Source organism: Antennarius striatus, chromosome 12, assembly GCF_040054535.1.
Source record: "Antennarius striatus isolate MH-2024 chromosome 12, ASM4005453v1, whole genome shotgun sequence".
Classification (NCBI taxonomy): domain Eukaryota; kingdom Metazoa; phylum Chordata; class Actinopteri; order Lophiiformes; family Antennariidae; genus Antennarius; species Antennarius striatus.
The window spans coordinates 16,754,863-16,778,718 of NC_090787.1; the positions used below are offsets into that span (position 1 = coordinate 16,754,863).

The 23,856-nt window shown below is 41.2% G+C and overlaps 2 protein-coding genes across 3 annotated transcripts in view; one reads left to right on the forward strand and one right to left on the reverse strand.

Annotated features, from left to right (window-relative positions):
* uxs1 (UDP-glucuronate decarboxylase 1) overlaps nucleotides 1–12,876 on the forward strand; it is a 29,841-nt gene extending 16,965 nt beyond the window's left edge. Inside the window, exons 10-15 of the mRNA XM_068330091.1 lie at nucleotides 6,907–7,026; nucleotides 7,394–7,437; nucleotides 10,376–10,436; nucleotides 10,574–10,631; nucleotides 11,174–11,277; nucleotides 12,068–12,876. Coding sequence (XP_068186192.1) covers nucleotides 6,907–7,026; nucleotides 7,394–7,437; nucleotides 10,376–10,436; nucleotides 10,574–10,631; nucleotides 11,174–11,277; nucleotides 12,068–12,199 — 519 coding nt within the window. The 3' untranslated portion in view covers nucleotides 12,200–12,876. The remainder of the gene's footprint in view (nucleotides 1–6,906; nucleotides 7,027–7,393; nucleotides 7,438–10,375; nucleotides 10,437–10,573; nucleotides 10,632–11,173; nucleotides 11,278–12,067) is intronic.
* Nucleotides 12,877–13,381: 505 nt separating this feature from the next.
* On the reverse strand, nucleotides 13,382–16,371 carry ecrg4a (ECRG4 augurin precursor a). 2 transcript variants are annotated; one of them, XM_068329770.1, is made up of 4 exons: nucleotides 15,925–16,371; nucleotides 15,024–15,071; nucleotides 14,404–14,558; nucleotides 13,382–13,734 (listed from the first exon to the last, which is right to left on the reverse strand). In XM_068329770.1, the coding sequence occupies exons 1-4, from the start codon at nucleotides 15,992–15,994 to the stop codon at nucleotides 13,585–13,587; spliced, it is 423 nt and encodes a 140-aa protein (XP_068185871.1). In that variant the 5' UTR covers nucleotides 15,995–16,371; the 3' UTR covers nucleotides 13,382–13,584. The 2 variants fall into 2 exon arrangements, with proteins under 2 accessions (XP_068185871.1, XP_068185870.1); XM_068329769.1 differs by having other exon boundaries at nucleotides 13,385–13,734; nucleotides 14,404–14,561; nucleotides 15,925–16,363.
* Nucleotides 16,372–23,856: the final 7,485 nt, after the last annotated feature.

Sequence of the window (23,856 nt, forward strand, 5' to 3'; positions counted from 1 at the left end):
ATGTCCTGGAGGTAAAAAGAGTGTCGGATAGAGTGATGAGTCTGAAGCTAGAAATCGAAGGTGTGATGTTCAATGTTGTTAGCGGGTATGCTCCACAGGTAGGATGTGAGCTGGAGGAGAAGGAGAAATTCTGGTCGGACTTTGATGAAATGATGCAGAGCATGCCTAGAAGTGAGAGAGTTGTCATTGGAGCAGACTTCAATGGACACGTTGGTGCAGGAAACAGAGGTGATGAGGAGGTGATGGGCACGTTTGGTATCCAGGAGAGGAACGCAGAAGGACAGATGGTAGTTGACTTTGCAAAAAGGATGGAAATGGCTGTAGTGAATACTTTCTTCCAGAAGAGGCAGGAACATAGAGTGACCTATAAGAGTGGTGGTAGGAGCACACAGGTAGACTACATCTTGTGTAGACGGTGTAACCTGAAAGAGATCAGTGACCGTAAAGTAGTGGTAGGTGAGAGCGTAGCCAAACAGCATAGGATGGTGCTGTGTAGGATGACTCTGGTGGTGAGGAAGATGAAGAGGGCAAAGGCAGAGCAGAAGACGAAATGGTGGAAGCTGAAAAAGGAAGAGTGTTGCAGGACTTTTAGGAAGGAGTTAAGACAGGCTCTGGGTGGCAAGGAGGTGCTTCCAGATGACTGGACAACTACAGCTAATGTGATCAGGGAGACAGGTAGGAGAGTACTTGGTGTGTCATCTGGAAGGAAAGTAGATAAGGAGACTTGGTGGTGGAATGAGGAGGTACAGGAGTGTATACAGAGAAAGAGGTTAGTCAAGAGGAAGTGGGACACTGAGAGGACTGAGGAGAGTAGACAGGAGTACAGGGAGATGCAGCGTAAGGTGAAGGTAGAGGTAGCAAAGGCCAAACAAGAAGCTTATGAGGACTTGTATGCTAGGTTGGACAGTAAGGAGGGAGAGACTGATCTATACCGGTTGGCAAGACAGAGAGATAGAGATGGGAAGGATGTGCAGCAGGTTAGGGTGATTAAGGATAGGGATGGAAGTCTATTGACAGGTGCCAGTAGTGTGATGGGAAGATGGAAAGAGTACTTTGAAGAGATGACTGTTGAAAATGAGAGAGAACAAAGACTAGAAGAGGTGACTGTTGTGGACCTGGAAGTAGCAAAGATTAGTCAGGATGAAGTGAGGAGGGCACTGAAGAGGATGAAGAGTGGAAAGCCAGTCGGTCCTGATGATATACCTGTAGAGGTATGGAAGTGTCTAGGAGAGGTAGCAGTAGAGTTTCTGACTGAGTTGTTCAACAGGATCTTAGATAGTGAGAAGATGCCTGAGGAATGGAGGAGAAGTGTGCTGGTGCCCATTTTTAAGAACAAGGGAGATGTGCAGAGTTGTGGCAACTACAGAGGAATAAAGCTGATGAGCCATACAATGAAGTTATGGGAGAGAGTAGTGGAAGCTAGACTAAGGGCAGAAGTGAACATTTGTGAGCAGCAGTATGGTTTCATGCCAAAAAAGAGTACTACAGATGCAGTATTTGCGTTGAGGATGTTGATAGAGAAGTATAGAGAAGGCCAGAGGGAGCTGCATTGTGTTTTTGTAGATCTGGAGAAAGCTTACGACAGGGTGCCCAGAGAGGAACTGTGGTATTGTATGAGGAAGTCTGGAGTGGCAGAGAAGTATGTTAGAGCGGTGCAGGACATGTATGAGGACTGTAAGACAGTGGTGAGGTGTGCTGTAGGTGTGACAGAGGAGTTCAAGGTGGAGGTGGGACTGCATCAGGGATCAGCTCTGAGCCCCTTCTTGTTCGCTATGGTGATGGACAGGCTGACAGACGAGGTTAGACAGGAATCTCCATGGACTAAGATGTTTGCAGATGACATTGTGATCTGCGGTGAGAGCAGGGAACAGGTGGAGGAGAAGCTAGAGAGGTGGAGGTTTGTCCTGGAAAGGAGAGGAATGAAGGTTAGCCGCAGTAAGACAGAGTACATGTGTGTGAATGAGAGGAACCCAAGTGGAAGAGTGAGGTTACAGGGAGAAGAGATCAAGAAGGTGGAGGATTTTAAGTACTTAGGCTCAACAGTCCAGAGCAATGGAGAGTGTGGAAAAGAGGTGAAGAAGCGTGTCCAGGCAGGATGGAACGGGTGGAGGAAAGTGTCAGGTGTGATGTGTGATAGAAGAGTTTCAGCTAAAATGAAAGGAAAGGTGTACAAAACTGTGGTGAGACCAGCGATGTTGTTTGGTCTAGAGACAGTGTCACTGAGGAAAAGACAGGAGACAGAGCTGGCGGTAGCAGAGATGAAGATGCTGAGGTTTTCTCTGGGAGTGACCAGGAAGGATAGGATCAGGAATGAGTACATCAGAGGGACAGCACATGTTAGAGGTTTTGGAGATAAAGTCAGAGAGGCCAGACTGAGATGGTTTGGACATGTCCAGAGGAGAGATAGTGAACATGTTGGTAGACGGATGTTGAGTTTTGAACTGCCAGGCAGGAGGCCTAGAGGAAGACCAAAGAGGAGGTTTATGGATGTAGTGAGGGAAGACATGAAGGTAGTTGGTGTGAGAGAAGAGGATTCAAAGGACAGGGCTAGATGGAGGAAATTGATTCGCTGTGGCGACCCCTGAAGGGAAAAGCCGAAAGGAAAAGAAGAAGAAGAAGTGTGTACAGGCCCGTAAAACACGCACACGCACACACACACACACACACACACACACACACGGGGCTTGTAGGCATGCAGGCGGCTTCTTCATGGTACATTCCAAAGTGACTGGGCGGGAGCGGTAATCGAACTGTTGATCTTGAAATACTGGACGACCCGCTCTACCGCTGAGTAGTTGCCGCCCCAACAAATCTGCAATTAATTGCAGATTTAAGAATTCTGTGACTCACTGCTACCGACAGGTTAACAAAAGTGGAGATCAAAAGAAGCTCTGACTCAGCAGTTACTCAAAGCAGACATGCCCTTAATTATCTGTAACCTTAAACCTTCATGTTGTCCTGGCAAGCAATCTAAAATGATCACCTTGTACAGTTGTCCTGAATGCCTAAGTAGCTTTTGTTGCTTACTCAAAACAGATTTATTTCTGCCATAAAATGGGGCGTAATAAAATAAGACAAGGTCAGATGTGTCCAACAATCATATCCACATCTACATCAGATAAAAGGCACACACTAATAATAATAATTATAATAATTATAATTATAATAATTATAATTATAATAATAATTATAATAATAATTATAATAATAATAACAATAAATATCATCTGATCAACAAGCTAGAGGATAGACGACCATGGAGCTTTGAGAGAAAGGAAAGGATATTTGAAACCCCGGCTCCTGCTCAAGGGAACTCCGGACACAGGTTTACCATAAACCAGCCTGAAGACTGATGCTGACGGCCCCTTATTAACTGTTGGTTTGCTGATTTGTATCTTTGTACAGTTACTTAACCAAACCACACAGAGATATCATGGTGTAGGAGGCTCTCTACTCCTGCATGATAAAATATTTTCTGCATTTCTGACTCACATCAAAGTTTTTGAGCCTCCCTAGAGCAGACTTCATCAACATGAACAATCTACAGTAATTTATTATTAATTCAGATGCTTGGGTACAACCTGTTCGTGTAGACGTGGATGTCCGCTGTGAGGGTGATCCCAGACACCCTCTCCTCTGCTTTTTCGTATGAGAATAAGAGGACTTTCTCACACCACTGCACAAAATGATTACTTCGACTTATGCGTCCGAACGTTGGGAGTCAGTTCCATCAGAAAATGTAAGATTTGTAGTGTGGCTGATGTATTCATTCTGTTAAAGAGTGAACATAGATGACCTGGCATCCTCCTATCACGCTCCAGCTATGATGGTGCCAGATTCAGAGCTGTAAGGTGTTAAATGGGGTATTCAAATTCCCACACAGTAGGCACTGGCCTTCAGATTCTCCATTGTTTGGCAAGTGTCTAGTACTCAATGTACAGTGATACTGATTGCATTGTCTGTAAAAATTGACTTTTTTTCCCTATATGAATCACACAAAGCCAACTGCTTGTGGATCAGACTGAGCTGGATTGGTTTTCAGTCTTCATGTTTATTGACAGTAAAACCAACAGGAGGATCTCTGCAGAGTAACAACATTGCTAACCACACTGAAAACACACTCAGAGTGAGCGCTCATAGAGCAAGTACATTTCCGGTCAACCTTTAATAAATGACAGAATCGATTGTCCTTCAGTCAGGCAAGCGTATCTGAGTACAGGTGGAGGCTTCCCGCCCCGGCTGATGTTTCACAAGTTCAAGTCCGCACAGATTCTCCTGGGGGCTGAAGTTGTGTTCTGTTCTTTTTTCGAGCGGGTCTTGCGGTTTTCATTTTGCTGATAGGTGGAGATGAAACTCCCACTCCTTTGTTTCCAGCTGTCAGTGTGGCGACAATAATGTCTTCTTCCCTCTGCGCCGCTCCTCAGACACCAAATCAGTATTTAAGAAAAGATGTTTCTGTCAAAAAAATATACATTACCTTATTTCCTTTTATACCGATAGTATAAATATAAGTAAAATAATTACAGCTACAAAAGAAATTACCCATACAGCTACGTTGAAAGTTTTTGCTGTTTATGTACTGATTTACTGTTTATTCTCCTGGGGAATTCCAGCCAAGGAAATCCTCACACATGTTCATTTCCACATCTTGTGGCAGATATCTCTACCGGTGAGGGGTTTGGTCAGCCATCAGATGTAAATCTAAACGTTAATGTGTTTTTGTTGTGTGTTGTGTCTTTACCTCTGTGGCCCTGTGGTTGCTCTACAATGTGAAATATGTTGATCTCGTGTCATTATGACATAGTATATGCAAATGCAAATGGGAACAAAAACCTTTGCAGTGAGAGACTGCAACATCCCACGACACCCCTGAATTCATAATTTTACCCTGACCTACTTGCATAGGTGAAAGATCAAAGCTAGTGCTCTGACCTACTTTCATAGATCAAAGCAGTAGCTTTGATCCACAGTCTTACTCACACTGGCCTTCTCCCTCGTCTTTCTATTTTATTCATTTCCTGAGTGTACAAAAGTTAAAATTTGACCTTGACCCATTTTTCTCAAGGTCATTGTCTCATTTTCATCCCCTTCGCTGCCTGAGAAATCTGCTTTTTGTTTAACCTTTCTGTCTGCAACGGTTGCAAAGGTATTTGGTGGACTAACGGACGGACGAATGGACTAACGGACAAATGGACGGACACACAAACGCTGACAATTACAATACATCACCGCTTTGAAACGGGATGTAAAAAATACACATAATCATGGTAGCTGCCTGCAGAGCAACATGCAATACAATGTTTGTCGACAGCTACTTGGTAGTTGTCTTTTTTATCAAGAACTCGTCTTCGACAAACTGCTTCATGCCGATTCGTCTGGTTGTCCCGGTGTTATCCTGCTCACTTATCTGTGAAGACTCAGTGTGTGCATACGTTTGCCCATGCACACATGTTCCAATTTTTACATGGGGCGTATACACACACACACACACACACACACACACACACACACATACAAACCGTCCAAGACCTCTTCATCATGTTGTCCTCATTGTGTCCTTGGTCTTCACCATATCGAATATATTTGCAAGTTGATTCCATTGAATTTCATGTTCCGCATTTCCAGGGGAGAATTCTGCATAGATCCTCATGTTTTTATTCATGTTATGTGACCTGTGCCCCATATGAAGTAGTATTTATTGATGCAATGAGGCTGGTTATGAAGGCCTGGGATTTTATAAAGGGAGCGTTCTGTATCCGTGTGATGACTGTGAGTATCCATAACATAGTTTGCCTCATTAGTTTTCTGCTGTAGAGGTTTTCAAGAGAGCTTTGTGTCATACTGTCCTGGATGAAGCGATTTAATATATGCTGATATTCATAGACAATGAATTTAATACAGCAGATATAACAATGAATCGTCTGTATAGCAAATGACTAAATGTTGGGGACTGTGAGATACAAAGTGAAGCTGTTCCCTTTACATTTAGCACCATACAGACAAGTTGTTTGTCGTTTCCTGTTTCTTGTCAAATGCAAGTTGGTTAAAGCAAAAGGAAATCCAACATCCTATAAATCTAATGTATGGGGAAATATTTAGGTGACCTCCATGCAAATAGGAAACTTAATCCAGAATGATTAATAGGAAGAGTAAAATCAATTGAGGGTTGTTCCACAATAAATGGCATTAAAGTTGAGCGATAAGGGAGAGGGCTGCTACATAAAGTTGAGCGATAAGGGAGAGGGCTGCTACAGCCCAGATGGAAGTACACGTTTGACTTTTTGAATTTCATAATCAAGTGAGAGATCAGCTTCCAGTGAAATCATAATATTTTTGAATGAAGTGTCTGAGGAAGGACGATCTGGTTCAAGGTGAAGGTCTCTATCTGTGTTCATTGTGCAGCTGTTTTACTGAAGAACTAAATTTGTTTAAGAAAAAAAAGGGTTTAAAAGATTAACTAAAATAAATAAAATAAAAGATTAACTTTGTGATTGACTGTCTGGCCTTGGATGATGTTCCAGCGTAGTCGAAAAATAAATCCAATGTGTTGCTTTGCTCTTATTTGTTGCACGAAGCAGATCTTTTATCTTGACTCACAATTGCAGTTTTCAGTCAGATTAAATTTTGTGTCTTTCAAATGAACATTGCACCTCTACTTGCCAGCATCTTTTATAGATTCATGCACATAAGATTTTATACTTTTCCAAGGGGGCGACATTTTTTGTATAAAAATATGTTTGTTTGCTCAAAGAAAAAAAGTGTTTAACTTCATATAGAACTACAAAACCTCATAGTTCCTTTCAAATGAAACATCAGAACGAGATAATGAAGAAAGAAAGTGATGCTAAGCAACCACAGAGCTGATTAGAGATCAGTGACTTACCTTCGTTTTGTCTTTTCTCACAGGAAGGAGTAGAGGTCAGAGTGGCAAGAATATTCAACACGTTTGGCTCCCGAATGCACATGAATGATGGACGTGTTGTCAGCAACTTCATCTTACAGGCTCTGCAGGGAGAACCTCTAACGGTATGTTTCTTGTTAATTTTTTTTGAGTAGGGGAATTATCACTGTATTTATCTGCGTCTCAAACAAGAATATAAAACATTGCACACTGCAAGGTTTTATTTCCCAATTTTCCTTATCTGGATGCAGGTCTGATTTAATTATATAGATGTATGGAATATTGAAGATGAGGTTAAGAGCAATTGATTTCAATGCACATAAGTGACTGATAAGATGAAGGAAATTACTGATTAATGCTGTGTTGGCCTTCAAAATTAAATTTAATCAAACATAAGTAATTAGACTCATAATAAAAAGTACATATTAATGTATGCTAACATATTCACCTGCAGTACAAACCTCATGCAGAAGTGATGGTTTTCTGTTGCAGGTGTATGGCACCGGTTCCCAGACGAGAGCCTTTCAGTATGTAAGGTAGGATTGCTGAATGAATGAATGTCATTCTGGGATGTTTCTGAAATGCTTCATGCTTGTTTCCAATCCAACCAAAAACCTTAAGCTCTTGATATCCATCTGCCAGTTAGATAATCATCCAATGACACAATTCACAATGAATTGTCTTCCATCCTCTTTTAAGTGAAGCTCACAGTAAAGGCAGTTACTTTTTCTCCCTGTGCTTGAAGTGTATCGAAGGTATGTAGGGATTGTGATGCGTTCAAGGACCTGTGAGCCTGGGTTAAGGCGGAGGGCACTTTTTAAAAATTGGACTTTGATGTTTATTTTTAAATACCAACATTAGCATATCTTCCTGAGAGAAAAGAGCAGAAATATGTGTACACAGCAGGTCAAAAATAATATTAATTGGATTTCCTGCAGTGGCATTAATTTGATCAGTTTGAAGACGGCAGATCAAACATTTTGGGATCTCTTATCTCTGAAAGCGTTCACCTGAAGCTCTGACCTTCTGTCGTAACACACAGCGAGAAGCGAAGGTCTTCAGGTGAGCTGGCTTTAGGTGAAACTGTCAGAAATTTGGAATGACTGATGAAACTGTTCAGGACTGAAGATGCTGAAGGCTTTCCATCCCACTCACTCACCTGCTTTTTCTCTTCTTTTTTTTTTTTTTTTTAATGTTGATGACTGAGAATTAATTCACCCACCAATGCCCCTGAGCAGTAATCACTAAGATGTGGCCTTCCACAGCAGAAAAGATGTTGTTAGAAGGTGATTTCTTCTGACTTGAGCAAAAAAAAGAAAAAAAAAAATGAATTTAAGATTCTGCATTTTTTAATGTAGTAGATCAAATTAGCGTCTTTCCATTCCACACCGTCCTCTGAATGTTAGACCGTAATCAGCCTCCAAAACATTTGTCTTGTCAGGACTCTTTCTGCGACAAACTTGTTTTTTAAAAGCACAGAAAAAAATGTACATTCTAAGTATAGCCTGTGACAACAGCCTTACAAGTGTCAGGCTCTGCTCATACATTATTCTACACAATGAAGCTCAAACGGTCAACTGTAGGAACAAGAAGAAAAGAATGTATGACAGATCAGGGACGTAAACTATAAAACAGATTATCGGGGGGGGACCTTCACAATCACAAATTCAAACTGAAAAATAGAAATTTTATTATCTGCACCAAGGAGGTCATTGTTGTTTTACTGGCCTTGGTTTATCTCTAGCCTGTCCATCAGGACCACTCAGAAACTTCTGAAAAGACTTTATTTAAATTTTTGTTTTTCTTACCTGGATCTTAGCGTTCGAAGGATTCAGCGCCGGGTAGGCCAGTTAAAGATTAATTTCGTCTAACTTCATGGATAATGAATACAATACCGATAACTTTGGAAGTCGTGGTGAAGGATGGAGGGAATACTGGAGACTGAGCTGCCATGGTTTGAGCTTTTTAATGTGTATTAAATCATAAAATGTTCATATGAATGTAAGGGCAAGATATTTATTAGATTTATTCAGCCAAAGATTTTTTTCTTTGACGCTGTGAAAGAAATGAAGTTAAATTTGTAAAGCTGATTGCAAAACTGCGGCATTGGTTCCTTTTTATGTTTGTTTGTTAGTGTAGATACAGTACGTGCTTTATTTGATATTAAAGAATGTTCTGTGAGATGGGCAGAGGATAGAATCTAAAAGGCTCCAGAACCTGTTAGATGGCTGCAGGAGAAGCAGGTTGTTGTTTTTTTGTTTTTTTTTACATTTATTACACATAATAAATAACTATTCTCTGTCAGTGGTGGTGAATTGGTTTCTCATAAAAAGACTCATCTATTTAGAAGTGGATAAGGAAATAAGATATTTGAATGCAAAGATAACATATTTCTATAGGTCCAACTGTGATTCACTATTAAGTGCAAATACCCAGATAAGAGAGTTCCACTTCTCTGTGGGTTTGCCACTGCTTTCATCTGTATGGATTTATTCACATTTACAGAAGAACATGTAGTGCTGGAAGATAAAGAAAGGCAGCAGAGAAACGTGGGATTGTCCAAAGGTTTTTAAAGATAGTGGACAAGCACGCTAACGTTTTGAGGACTTTCCTGACAAGGAACGAGAACAGACAGGTTTTTGTCATGAAAAGTCTTATAAATAAGCAAGCAGAAGGTTTGTGATTTGTTTTAAAATATAAACATTACATGAACAAGTAATCCTTTTCAAGGACCATCCTTGACCTCATTTTCCTGCACGCGGTCAATCGAAATGTTTTCCAGCTTCTTGAACATGTAGATCAGTGTTCCTGGAGCTGGCTCTTCCAGAAGGCTCCCACCCAGAGACACGGATTTCATCTTTCAGAGGGAGGAAACAAGATTGTTGTAGGGTTTTTAACAAATGATCATGTTTAGGTGAACACGACCACTTTAAGTGTTTTTAACAGTGTTTCCACAGCTTGATAAGTGATAAACAGATCATTCTGATAAACAGAATTTAAGCCAGAATCCATTATTTTTAACCATCAGTTTTATTACAGTACTCGTTATTTATGCCATTATATCTATTTTTTATTCATACTTATATGTATATCTATTATATATCCTTTTTGTAAAAGTGTTTTCAGCAGTTTATATTCACATTTATTCTTTTTTGCTCATATTAGATGCAATTTGTGACGCTTTTGATGCGTCAATACGCAGAGAGATGTTTGTTATTTACCACCCTCATTTATCAAAAATAACACAGACAAATGGATCTCTCAGTAGAAACATTCTGTGCAGGAATGCAAATTTGACATTTGGGATGAAGTTGTTCTGATAAGGATAGGGTGCAGTGGTTTAGAACAAACCTGCGGGAGAGGTAGCACATAATCACTTTCATTAATGAATGTGCGTACGCTGCAGCGTCCCCCATGCAAACAATAGAAATCGCCTCTTTGAATGTCTCTGCTTCTGTTTGATTTACTCTGCAGTGACCTGGTGAACGGCCTGGTGTTGTTGATGAACAGTAACATCAGCAGCCCCGTCAATCTGGTGAGTCCATCACCCCAACCCCCCCCGCGACAGACTGAAAAAGAACATCACTTCAACACAAGCAGAACATTTTTTAATCTAGCATCTGTCTCTGTTTGACGCTGATGTGACGGAGGCTCTGAAATGTGTTTTCACAGGGGAACCCAGAAGAACACACCATACTGGAGTTCGCTCGCCTCATCAAAAGCCTCGTCGGTAAGACGACAGCTTGATCTCAGTGTTGGTGAATCTTTATCCTCGTGAAGTCACTATTAAGGTGGAATCGTGCTGCTGGTTCTCCATATATGACCACCTTAACACACATTCAGCTACTCTCATATCATAGTCATCATATTTACACTTCCCCATTTACTGTCAGCAGTTAGAGGTCACTAAATTTGCTTTTCTGTAAATGTTTAATTTGGACTATGCCATTTTTAAAAAAAAAAAAAATTTTTTTAAATTTGTTTAATTCTCTTGAAACTTATATGACCAAAAAGCAGCCGGCCCAAAATGACCAATGAAAGCTGTGGTTCTGTAATGCAGTAACGCCCCCACCGGAACCTTGTCCAGCTTTCTTCTGGGTTTATCTCCACATCCTGACCCAGAAGCATCAACCTCTTCTCCATTCTATTAAACCATCGATGTTCTGTGATCTCTGGCTGCATTAATGGACCAGGGTCAATAACAAATGTTCTTTCTCTCATTTACTTGGGACTGTCCCTGGTACGATTGTGTGCCCCTCCCCACACAAACAGTGAGCAGAAGTCAGATCCAGTTCCTTCCGGAGGCTCAGGATGACCCACAAAGGAGGAAACCTGACATCCGGAAGGCCAAGATGATGCTCGGCTGGGAGCCGGTGGTACGTGACACACTGACACACCACAGACTCGGCTTTTGTTCACAACCTGTACCTCAAAACTACTTCAGACAGCCGTATGCCAGTCAAATCATCTCATCCAGAAGTACTGGGTCCAATATTTTATTTAATATACAGAAAAATCACAGAAAAAAATACCAAATGCAAAAACATGTCGTCTAAAAGCACCAGCAAAATGATGAACGTATGTGAGAGAAGACCCTCTGGGGTTTAGATGGACCATGTATGATGGTGACTCTCCGAATGAAGAGTGTTTTGTGAAGTGTCACGTCTGGCTGCACGAAGCTGTGTGATCGTGGAACCCTCTCACCACCACTTCCTGCTGATGTTCAGACAACAAACTGCAGCCCAGCTGAGAAATGTGTGTCTCACTTCACCACGGAGCAGAGAACAGATTAACTCTTGTGTCTCTGGAGGCCACGTGATGTCCATCGCTGGGTGTTTCAAAGTGTTCTGACTGTGTTGAGCTTCTGAAGGTTGAAACAAAGCTAGCGCGCCGCAGGCAGACGATGAATCACTTCAGCCAAATGCTTTGTGTTTCAGGTCACATTGCTTTCATCTGATGGATTATTTTACAGTTAAAGGTGCTTCCATCAAATGAAGGATAATTGGACGTATGGATGTTAGTAGAAAAAAACCCCCAGAACCTTCACTTTTTATGCCGTTAGCTAATCATTAGCAGCACATCACATGACTTCCTTATCTGTACATGCATACAGCTGTAAGCATGTTGATGCCAGTGACGTGGGTTTTGTGTGCTTCGTGTCGACAGGTCCCCCTGGAGGAAGGCTTGAACAAAACTATCCAGTACTTCAGTCGGGAGCTGGAGTACCAGGCCAACAACCAGTACATCCCCAAACCTAAAGCCGCCCGCATGAAGAAGGGACGGCCCAGACACAACTGAGGCCGCTGTCCGTCCACACAGACTTTCCTGAGACACAGAAGGATGTAAAGAGTTCTCAGAGGGACGCCCCCCACTCCCCCACCCCCCTCTGGAACCATGTCAAGTCAATTCCTCTGGGACCATTTTGAGACGCAGAGACGACTTTTGTCCAGAACGTCTCACCAGTGAAGAGCGTTGCCTTGCTTTTGGAGCTGCAGCGCGTGGTAAAGGTTTGTTTACCTCTGCTCGCTGTCAGATGGATCATCAACAGAAAAATTTAGGCGAGAAATCTGAAACACAGCCTGCCTTTTTTGGTGAATTTGTGCTTTTTTTTTTTTTTTTTGCTATTTAAGTCACAGACATGTGCATCGCTGTTTCTTGTTATTTCTTAGAACTGTTCTGTTGTTTTGTCTTCAGCTCTGAGCTGCTGGATTTGTTTTTTGTTTTTTTCACTGTAATTTTGGACGGATCTTTAGAAAAGACTCTGAGAGTGTCGCTGGTATCAGTCGGGCTTCGTTTGTTCTACTTTTGGAAAAATTCAGATCAGGAAATGTTACCAATGTCCAATGAAGATGTTATTTTAATAAAACATTTCCAAGAATTTGTGTTACGTAATCAAAGCAGATGATGCAGATGTGTGTGTGTGTGTGTGTGCGCGTTTGACGTAAAATTTAACATTGAGAAATATGTACAATGTCTTTTTCAAACTGTTCCAAATGATCACTCTCGCGTTAAAATAACTCACCTTTATAAACACACCTGAAGACTGGGGAGGGAATGACATCAGCAAGAATACCCCAGCTTGGGGCAGCATGACTGGAATGGGGCTGTTCACCAAACAATCGGAAGTAGTGAACGCTCACGTTCCAGAATGCTGTATCTACTACACCCCCATTACGTGGCCAGAGGAGTAACCACCACCTGGGCATTGGTCTAGAATCAGGATCCCGATGGCCGCCCCCGCAGAGACGGCTGACGCCCAATCAGGAGCATTCTGAGGCATGCTGGGATTGGATCAGTCGACCTCACGCTGAGAGGACGGCAGCTTCAGGAGTAGAATGACAACACAGTCGCGGTACGGGTGGGGGCCACCTTAATGAGACCCCATGTGCGGTTGGTTGGATGATCGATTGCGACGGCATGAACTTTCTGAACCGAATTGGCGACTGAACGTGAAAATACCAGCGTTGTAATCAGTTGAATAGGAACAAAATACTTTATTCTCATGCAACAGAAAATATCCATGTGAAATTCAAGATAAACAGAACCTTAAAGAGTGATAAACGTGAGGAGAGAGAGACTTTGAGGGGGTTTAGATGTGGGTGCAAGCAGAGAAACGAAGGCAGATTATTCACTGACAGCTGCTCTGCCTTTTTCTGAAGGCCGCAGACGATCACAGCCTGGAGTTAATAGTAGTCGTAGTTGACGTTAGCGCCGTGTCTGTAGGAGCTGTGGTCACGCGGTCCGGTGGGCGAGTTTTCGTCATAGTGATGCTGGCGGCCTTGATCGGTGGAGCGAGCGTGATCCATCCAATACGACAGGTCGGCCTCCAGCCGCTGAGGAGAAGGTAACGCCACAGATGTGACTCATTAGGAAACTCAGCCTCAACAAATCTCCAGCCAACAGAGCAGAGATGGCTGATAAGGTACCCACTGAGCTGTCAGCAGACATGCATGAAAAACAAACATTGAAAAGGCCAAAGTGTTCACAAGCGTTGGCCTTTTAAAGAAGTAACAACCGAATGGCAGACCCGCACGGCCGCCTCGCCTGAAACGAAAATGGTGTTTGCTGTCAAAGCGGGGTGGCGGCGGACGATAATTTTTGTGCACTCTGCTCCCTTTATCTGGTGTTGTATGTTTCCTTCTTCACCGTCCCCGGTGAATTTAACCTGACTTTCAGTGATCTGAAGGAAAACTGAAGCAGAATCAGTAAGTGGAGTTTTATCTGTGTGGGAGAGGGATTCATGTATTCCGAGGAAATGACAACCAATCGCACCAGAATACAGGTTACACCACACCTGAGATCAGAATATATATTTTTTATGTTTTATCTGTTCTTATAAATGATTTTTTTTTGTTTCTCTGTCTTTTTAAATCCAAATATTCCCCACATACAAACCAGCAATGGAGCTGGGAGCTCATCAAACGTTTTATGATGTCATGATCTCGGCTTTGAGCTTTTGCTACAGGAGTCAAGAGTTCAGAGACAACCTGATCGTAACCGACCTGCTCGTCAAATCCCATCTGCATAAACTGTATGATCCACTGCTGCACATCCGGTCTGCTCCGATCCCAAACGTTCCTCTTGGTTCTTCTCAGTTTTGCCAAGAATTCTTGGGCCTTGGAAGAAGGGATGGCCACGGAGGCAACATCCGTTCCTGCTACTGGATTGAAGCATAAAAAAAGTGTAAGATAAAAAATGCATTTTCAAAAAAAAAAAAAAACTTCAAGAAAATTGGTCTTTTTATTAGAAATAATCCAACATCACTGAGTCAGTTTACAATCTGTACTGGAATCGGTAGCAGTCTCAATCCATGTGCAACTAATGAATTATTCAGTTATCAGAAAAATGTGGTAAACTTTAATGCACAATATTTCCCTCCATGATGTACTCAAGTATCTTAATTGCAGTACTCGAGTAAATTCTTCATACTAACATTCTATGGCAGGTAAATCTCAATTTAACACCGAGACATTTCATTTTCTAGTCAAACGCAAATGACTTTTGGTTCTCAATTTCTATTATCTGTCATTTTAGTCTCTAAAGGAAACAAACAGCCCTGAAGACAGCTCATTTGATCCTAATTATATTGGCACAATGAATATGCTGTGAATTAAAGCGGTACCGTTTGTTTTCCTTGGGATGTGATGCAAACTGCTGTCGCTGGTCACATCTGTCAGGACAGAGAAGAGGAAGCTGATGAGCTGCGTTGTGTGAGACTCTTGATGTAAAATAAAATGCGTCTTAATCAGCTGAACATTTCTGTTCGGTAGGAATATTCAGTAGGAGGAAACTGTTTCCTGTTTCTGCTACTCGCATCATTCTCATCATCAATGCTTCATTAAAGTTCCATCTTTGTCTTTATTCCACCAGCGCTGCAGCAGATAAGTTTAACACCACCTGGTCATTCGTTTCTGGTCACCCGTTCGATGGATGACTTTTCCTCACTGTTTCAATGTGCAGCATTGAGGGTGCTAAAGAAGCTGCAAACACTAAACCTATGAAACTAGTTTGGGATGGGTTGGCCAGTTTGTCGGAGCAACATCCATCCTGCTTCTTCTTTCCTACCAGTTGAGCAAATATGTAGATGCAGACATTCACTTTTGAAAACGTATGCCTCACTGCAGGCTCAGATTCAGTCAGATTACCTGATCGTGATCCTGAAAATGACTCTCACAGCACTGGAATCTCTTCCTACATCTGTACTGTGTTCCTGTGTCTCCTCATCCAAATAGTGTCATATTTTTCCTTCTTTTTTTTTTCCCATCTAACTTAAGTTTTTGCCCGATGCAGGTCAAAGGAATTCCTTTCATGTGTTTTTCTCCATCTTTGTTGAAAAACCGGGCTTTGAAAAACACATTCCTGCAGAACTGTGGTCATAACTACGGCAGTTTGCTCATTAAATACACAGCCTGAGTCATTCTTTCCACATTGTTTGCATTCCACAGTTTTCCTAATGCAGATTAAAGAATGTGACATTTGAAAGAAAAGAAAAAAACAAGAAGAGAGAAGAGGTTTGTGCTCACCTCTTATAGCCAATAGTGACAGCAGAGCAGCCAGCCCCATTAACCTCAGATAAAGCTGCTGGGATGTCATTTTTTACTCGTCTTCACGGAGCTGCTAGAAGGCAAGAATTCTGCAAAAACTTCTGCAGAAGCAGAGAGAAGAATGGGCGGCAACCCAAACTTTCCAAGTGGAAACTCGCCTGTGAAGACGGAATGTCGTTTATGTCCTTGCCTACAGAAAAGCTCACTGTGCAACTGTGAGTTTTTCACGTCTTGAATGAATTTCCATGCGTCCCAGGTACTTTTCCATCCTCTGAACACACCAGTTGGCAGTCAGAGAGGGAGAAAAATCCTCAGCCTGAGCGTCTCAGATGAACTGGTTATTTAGCATAAACTAAAGTAATTCACACTAAACAAACATTTCCATTCGTTGATGGGCTGTTGTAGTGCTTTTCCTCTTCTGACACTCCAGTGTAATTCAGTGACAAATGCATGCAGTGGAAAGAGGTTCTTGAGGTCATCGTCGGCAGTGATCAAGGATCTCTCATCTCATTCAGCTTGCAGAACTCCATTCTTATAATGAGCCGGGAATAAAAGTATCTGAAAGCCCTGCAGGGAGAATGAAGTCAGGCTGCAGATGGAGCAGGTCAGCATGGATCTGAAATGTTCCATCCTAATTACATGTATGGCATCGTAAGTAAGATCCAACTTCGCTTCATTAATTCACAACATTTATCCCGAGGAGACAATTATGGTTTACTTCACCCAATGTTACATTTACTTGCACTTCGTCTGCTTGAAATTTTGATAACCTTCAGTTCATCTCCCACATTTCTTTTTGCAACATGGTTGTATCTCAGATAGACGTTTCTCTAGGTGGAGTCCAGCGAGCTGCTTACTGCATATGTATGATTTGTCTCCATGACATCACCTCCACTTCTCAGCCCGGGCCTCCTGAATAGTTTTACACAAATAAAAACACATTAAATGTGTTATTATAAAGAATAACAGTTTTCCTAGTTTGGCTGCTGGTTTACAGACTTTTCACAGAATTTATGTGCTAAAATTAGTCGTTTGGCTTGTCTGAAACTGCAATTTGCAAAATCAGTGATTTACATTACTGGTAAGGAACGTTCACATGACTGATAAAAGACAAGAAGAAATAAAGAAAAGATGGAAAGCATAAAAATCCAGATCACGTTACTAAACTCTCAAAGTTTCATGGCAAAAGTGACTCCATCACGACTCCATCAAGTCTACAGCATAAGTTTACAATATAAGTGTTAAAGCCAATAATATAATAACAGCCAAAAACTTGGGGGTGGAATGGAGAACATCGGTTCATGTTCACAAACACGTGTGGCTGCAGTGAAGATACGGTGTGAAGATTGATTAGATTGTCCTGCAGCGACTGGGAGGAGCTGCTTCTGCTCACGCCGAAACAACAAGCTATTAAACGTAGGGCGGCATGATATTTATCATGATATCCATCACAGACGTTTGCTTCAACTAAAGTAACACATTGGACAAACAGGAGAAGAAGGGGATGAAACCGACAAAGGGCAGATGGAACGTAGCGTTTCTGACCAAAGGAAAAATGTAAATGGAGTTAAGCTGTTATCTGAAATCTGATTTAATCTCACCTGGTCAAAGGCAAAGGAGCTGTTACCAAAGGCCGGAAAAAAGTCGAGACCTTTAAATTCTACATCTGTCGCTACGCCCTTCCTGTTTGTCCAGCTGTCCGTCTGGCAGGTTAGCCAGCAGCTGTTTGTCTGTCTGGATAAATCAATAACTACATGATTTTTTTCTCCTCTTGTCTTTCTGTCCCTCTCTCCCTCCTGCTCTCTCGCTCTGTTTTGTCTCCCCCATCTCTGTCCTTGTCTCTGTCTCCCCCATCTCTGTCCTTGTCTCTGTCTCCCCCATCTCTGTCCTTGTCTCTGTCTCCCCCATCTCTGTCCTTGTCTCTGTCTCCCCCATCTCTGTCCTTGTCTCTGTCTCCCCCATCTCTGTCCTTGTCTCTCCTTCTCTGTCCTTGTCTCGCTGTCTTTCTCCCTCTTTCTATCTCAGCCCATAAGGCCTTGTCTTGGGGACTGGAGGGCGGACCAAAGCGTTTGGAGTGTTAGCTGTTACCTGGAGAGGTGCCAGTCCAAATCCCGAGCACTGCTGAGATGCCTTTGAGCAAGGCACCTGCACCCGCCAGCTGCTCGCTGGGCGCCACGTGGCTGCCCGCTGCTGTACCATCAGTCTCTCCAATCTGCATGTGTGTGTGTGTGTGTGTGTGTGTGTGTGTGTTGTGTGTGTGTGTGTGTGTGTGTGTGTGGATGTGTGTGTGTCACTGCTCCTGTCAAAGGATACAGAGACAGAGGTGTGAATATTATTTCACACTCTTGTGTGACTTGTCACATTTGCTGTTTATTAAATGTCAAGTCTGTTTGATGTGGTGTGTGTGTGTGTGTGTGTGTGTGTGTGTGTGTGTGTGTGTGTGTGTGTGTGTGTGTGTGTGTGTGTGCGTGCGTGCGTGCGTGTGTGTGTGTGTGCTGCTGACATACCTGTAGGAGGCATGAAGCCTACTGGATGCTAATGGAGCACACACAATGACGTGAAAAAAATGTGTGTAGCAGTTAAAGAAATGTGGGTTTTTTTCTGTGTGTGTCAGTGTGTGAATTCAGGAGAATGTGGAGCTTTTTGTGTGAACTAAGTGCCAAAACATTTGAGGAGAATTCTTCACTGAATGTATGCAGGCAACAATCTAACACCCTAAACACAAACTGTTCTTTTCATACGTGGCGACTATGGCATTCCTGTTCCTCTGTCTCCCTTTCCAACTGATCCAGCGCAAATGGACGAGAAGTTAGAGAGAGTATTTTATATGTTTCACGTGCATTTGCTTTGTGTAGAACAAGATAATCCCACCGTATTAAAAACTTGTCAATAAAGTTTCATGTCTTCAGGCGAGGTTATGTATGGAAACGAGAGGTCACATCTGGACGCCGCCTCTGGCGTCCTCTCATATCAGATCACAAATTATTTTTTACGTCAGTGTATTTTTAATCAAGTCAATGTCAGAAACATCAGCAGCTCAGTGTGAGGCTTTTCTCGCTGAGCTGTGTGTGTGTGTGTGTGACTGTGTGTGTGACTGTGTGTGTGTGTGTGTGTGTGTGTGTGTCTTTAAAAAAATAAAAAAATAAAAAAGTAACCATAGATGCGAGCAGATGAAGCATGTAACAGACAGTTTTCACACCTGGTGCTCAGACAAACTGTACGAACATCCAGCTGCGGGGCGTGACGTGTGATGTTTTCTGATTTCATGTATTTCTTCAGCTGCGGTGGAACATGAAAGCAGGAAGAGGCTGAGTGAAGATAGAAGATCCTGAACCGCCCGCCTGGAAAAACTACGTCTGATGATAAGCACATGATTCCTTATGCCTGGAGGAGGCTCTGAGGGTCAACATACTTGATGGCAGCACTTGGTTTAGAATGAGGCAGTGATGTCATCACTTGATGACATCATGGAATGCACATCTGGGAATAATAATAATAATAGTAATAATATTAATATTGCAATAATACTAATAAAAATGATAATAATATTAACATTAATATCAATATAATAATAATAATAATAATAATAGTAATAATAATAATAATATTTCTTGTTTTTTTAAAGACAGACATATTGTTTTTGATTTATATTTTACATAAAAATGGGATTCACGTGTAAATTAATGGTCTTTTTGTTCATATAATGTTAATCCCAATCATAAATCAACACCAATAAGAAGAGAACGACAAAGCAAATACTACAGTATGTTGTTCCACAAAATGTTCCTATTTCCAAAACCCACAACATCCCACACAGTGTACTATAAAACTATTATAGATGAGACTGTAAGCCATAAATAAATGTCGATAAGACTGTCAACATTTGACTGAATGCAAACACATAATCCCACGGCTACACTTGTGTTTTCCCACTTCCTCAGATTAATCCTGGCTGCATTGAGTGAGTTTATCCAGACCACACCTTTGTTCGCCCAGCTGGTAGAACACATCTGTGATGTCTGATCCGTCCACTCCCTTACTGCGCGACACTCAGCTCCACAATGTGTCGTGTTTAAATTATAGGTTCAAATTTACTCTCATTTAACTCTCATGAGCCAAAAGTTATGATGGACAGTTTTCTCCCTGGATATCAATCCTGTCTAGACGTCGATTGAAGGTTTTACTATTGAATAATTAATGAAATATTTGGCAGGGCCTGTCCTCTATCTAGTCTTAGACTCTATAACGACCTTTAATCTAATCCTAAAATAAATTCCTGAGACAACGGGATGATAGCGTTATAAAGGATGTTATCAAAACTATAATGACTGCATAGCCCATGAAGGCTATGTCTGTCCCACGGACTCCCCAAAATGAAATACTGTCTAAATCTAGAGAAATTATCTGTATAAACTACAGTAACTTAATTAAGCTGTGAAGTGTACACCCAGACAAAGTCAAGACAGGACAATTAAATGTGTTTTATTTTTTAAACATTATGTCTCATCTCGTCTACTAACTGATCCCAGCATTGATATTGTCGGACCAACAGAAACCTGGCTACATCAGGATGAGTATGTTCGTCTCAATGAAGCCCCTCTCCTCCCAGACATATTAACACTCACATAGCTCGTGATATTTAAATCCCATTTAGCTGTGACCAAAGATAAGGTCACAGTGGGAGATTCCAATGTTCTTTTTGACGTTGTGAATGATAGTTTCTACATTAGTTTTAAGTCTATACTAGACTCTTTAGGATTCTCACAGGTGGTAGATAGTCCAACTCCCACAAGCAACACCACACCGTACACCTTATTTTCACCTACAGTACAAATGTAGAACTTCTAACCATTTTTCCTCACTTCCTAGTTAGCTGTAAGCCTATAAAACCATCCTGACAAGATCAATCTCTAATAGCTTAATAGTTCAATGATTTTCGTATTTTCCCTGTCTCTCGCAATACATTAATTACTTTAGGTACTTCAGTTATGTATCTTTCTTTGCTTTTCTTGGTCATAATACATTTAATCTTCACATGCTTGAAAGATACTGCCACTGTCTATGTGCTTCTGCTCGACAGGTGGGGAGTAAGTATAGAACACAGGAAATCTGGAGCCAGTGGATGTAAGCTGGATCTAAACTTTAGACTGCAACTACCCTGTCCTTAACTCCATTGTAGGGATGACTTCCCTCCAGGGTCTGGGTCCTGCCCAGAGTTTCTTCCTCAATGAGTTTTCCCCCGCTGATGCGTATTCTTCTTCTGGAGGGTTCTGTTGAGTTTCTGTCTGTTAAAGTGCTTTGAAATGTCTGCTGATGTGATTAAGCGCTTTAGAAATAAAACTTGGTTGGTTGAATGATTGATGATTTATAAATGCCTTTATCCGCCTTTATTCAATAAGTCTTTATTCAACCCAGAATAACTCACGAAATTTAAAAGTTGTTTTCAAATAAGTAATATTGCCACTAAGGTTTAATCATTAAATGATTTTATAAAATAATGAACAAAGCTACAAATACAATCAGAATTATTATGACTATAAGTGGGTGCAGAAGTCAAGATGCATGCAAGTGAAAAGATTAATCTAAAACAGGAACTGCGGGGAATTAGAGAATACTGGTGGAAGAGAGGGAGCAGAGTTTCTGCATCATGATTTGAATTCAGAGAAAGTCCACATGTGGACTATCTTCATCCAGCTGTTCACATATTTATGTTCAGGGCTGAGGTTTTATAGATTAATGTGGCCCTGCCAGCATCAGTGAACAGGGCAGTGGAGCCAGTGGATGTAAGCTGGAGACGTAATCATGAATGTACATCACATAAAATATACAAAGACAAGCCTGAAACTGACCAGCAGGAGTAGGTTTGTTTCATTTATGGGTTTTTGGTTTTTTTTTTCAAAAGTAAAAAACTGAATTTCATCACTTTCATAACTTAAAGCATAATAATTATTCATTTTGCAATTTACATTTAAAAAGATTAACAGAACAAATCCTTGTTATGTAAATGAAGATGAATTCGCAGTGCATCTACATTTACTCTACATTGCATGGCAGTTCTCTGATCATTCTACATTACAGCAACATTTAGTTATGCAGCAGATGATGTGACACTATTAAAATCTTAAAGCGCTGTGAATAAATTAAATAAATGCATCATCAGCATCAAAGTGAGCAATTGCTTCACACATGTATCGGTGCTTCGGTGAGGTTTTGGCAGTGACAGCGTAGTGGATGTGGGTTGGACTCAGAGTGAGTCCAGAGCAGCATCACTGTGGCACGCTGATGGGATTTTAATCATTCTGGAAAGCAGGAGTGACATCTAACAAATTTAACTCTAACCATAAAATAAGCCAGTTAATGTCCCTGTCATATTGATTCAGTTCATTGATTTTCAAATTACTCAAAAGGCAAAAAAAAAAAGAAGTGTTTGAGCAGGAGAAAAGCAAAATGAGCAGCAGCGAGAAAATGAATTGCAGGTTCCCAGATGTGCTAATTTGCTCCTCTTGATCAAACTTATCATTATGTATTGAATAAAGCAATACATTTTAAAAATAACATCACCATGTGCTCTATAAGCTAATGGTGTGAGCAGCAATTTTCAGTCTCCCGTTTTATAGATTGAAGGACGCACTGATTCATTTAGAATGTGACCTTCAGATTCACTGAAATCTAATAATCGGGAAGATGCCTTCACTGCACATAAAAAACCCCTTAAAAAGATCTATTCAATGATGTTTTATGTCTTTTTGTGATCTTTGCTTTTGATAAGAAAAATACAGAAAGAAAGGAAAGAAGCAGGCTGGGTTCCACAGAGAGGTAAGTGTGTGTGTGTGTGTGTTAAAGAAAAATTGTATGAAAGCTTTTCTATTAGCTGGGGATGTGTACATGCTGGACCACATCGACGTGAATGTATGACGACATGTCATCTCCTACAAAACGAGGGACTGAAAGAAGAGTGGTTTTGAGGAATTCTAAATTGGAAAGTGATTTCTCATTGAGAACCTGGATTACAGTGTTGGCTTTTATATTCCACCACCTTATTATCCTCCTCTAAACACCTTCTTTACGACTTCAGAGCTCTTTGTACATCACAGTCACTCATTATACAACTAGTTGTAAAACAGAATATTTAAATCCCTTTGTGTCTGAGGTTTATGCTTCAAATATATCAGCTCTTTCCAACACCCAAATCAAAATACAGATAAAAATACAACACAATAAAGCAACTTCTTTGTAAATCTGGATTAAATAATACATCTCATTTTTATTACATGGAGAGAATATATCTCAAGGAATTGTATTGATGGTGCATTTAGTGGAAGGTGTCTGAAGTTGGCAGAGCTGATGGAGGAGACTACAGGTGTCGTCCTGTATCCTCAACAGCTGAGTTCATTGACCGACTGGAAGACTCTCCATCTTTCTGCTGCAGGCACTCTTCCTCCCGTTTCCCTCAGGTTCATCATCATCATCATCATCATCATGTCCATTTGTTTGAATGGTGCCACTGAGGCGGTGATTTCATCTCAGCACAGACGGCGTTTCCCTAAAGCATTGTTCTGTTGTGAACACAGTGGGGTCAGGTTCACATCGTCATAGATAAATTTTCTATTACACAGTTTGTCACGACTCATAATCAATGCAAAGCTGAACTTTCCACCTCAAAATGATTCCTGTGTTTTTATGTCTTACATGTTGCAGACAGGTTGTGGTTCAAGGTACTTTAGGCTTCTCTAGATAATAATGGAGGCCTACAGTACATGGTGGCAGTTTTTTTCTCTTTAAAAGGTGAGGAGTTTTGATAAACAAACTGCTTAATAAAAACAACACTTAATAATATAATACCTATGCTTAGCAAGAAGCACCACACTGCCATCATGTGGAAGAAAGATGAACAGCTAAACTTCAGTGGGA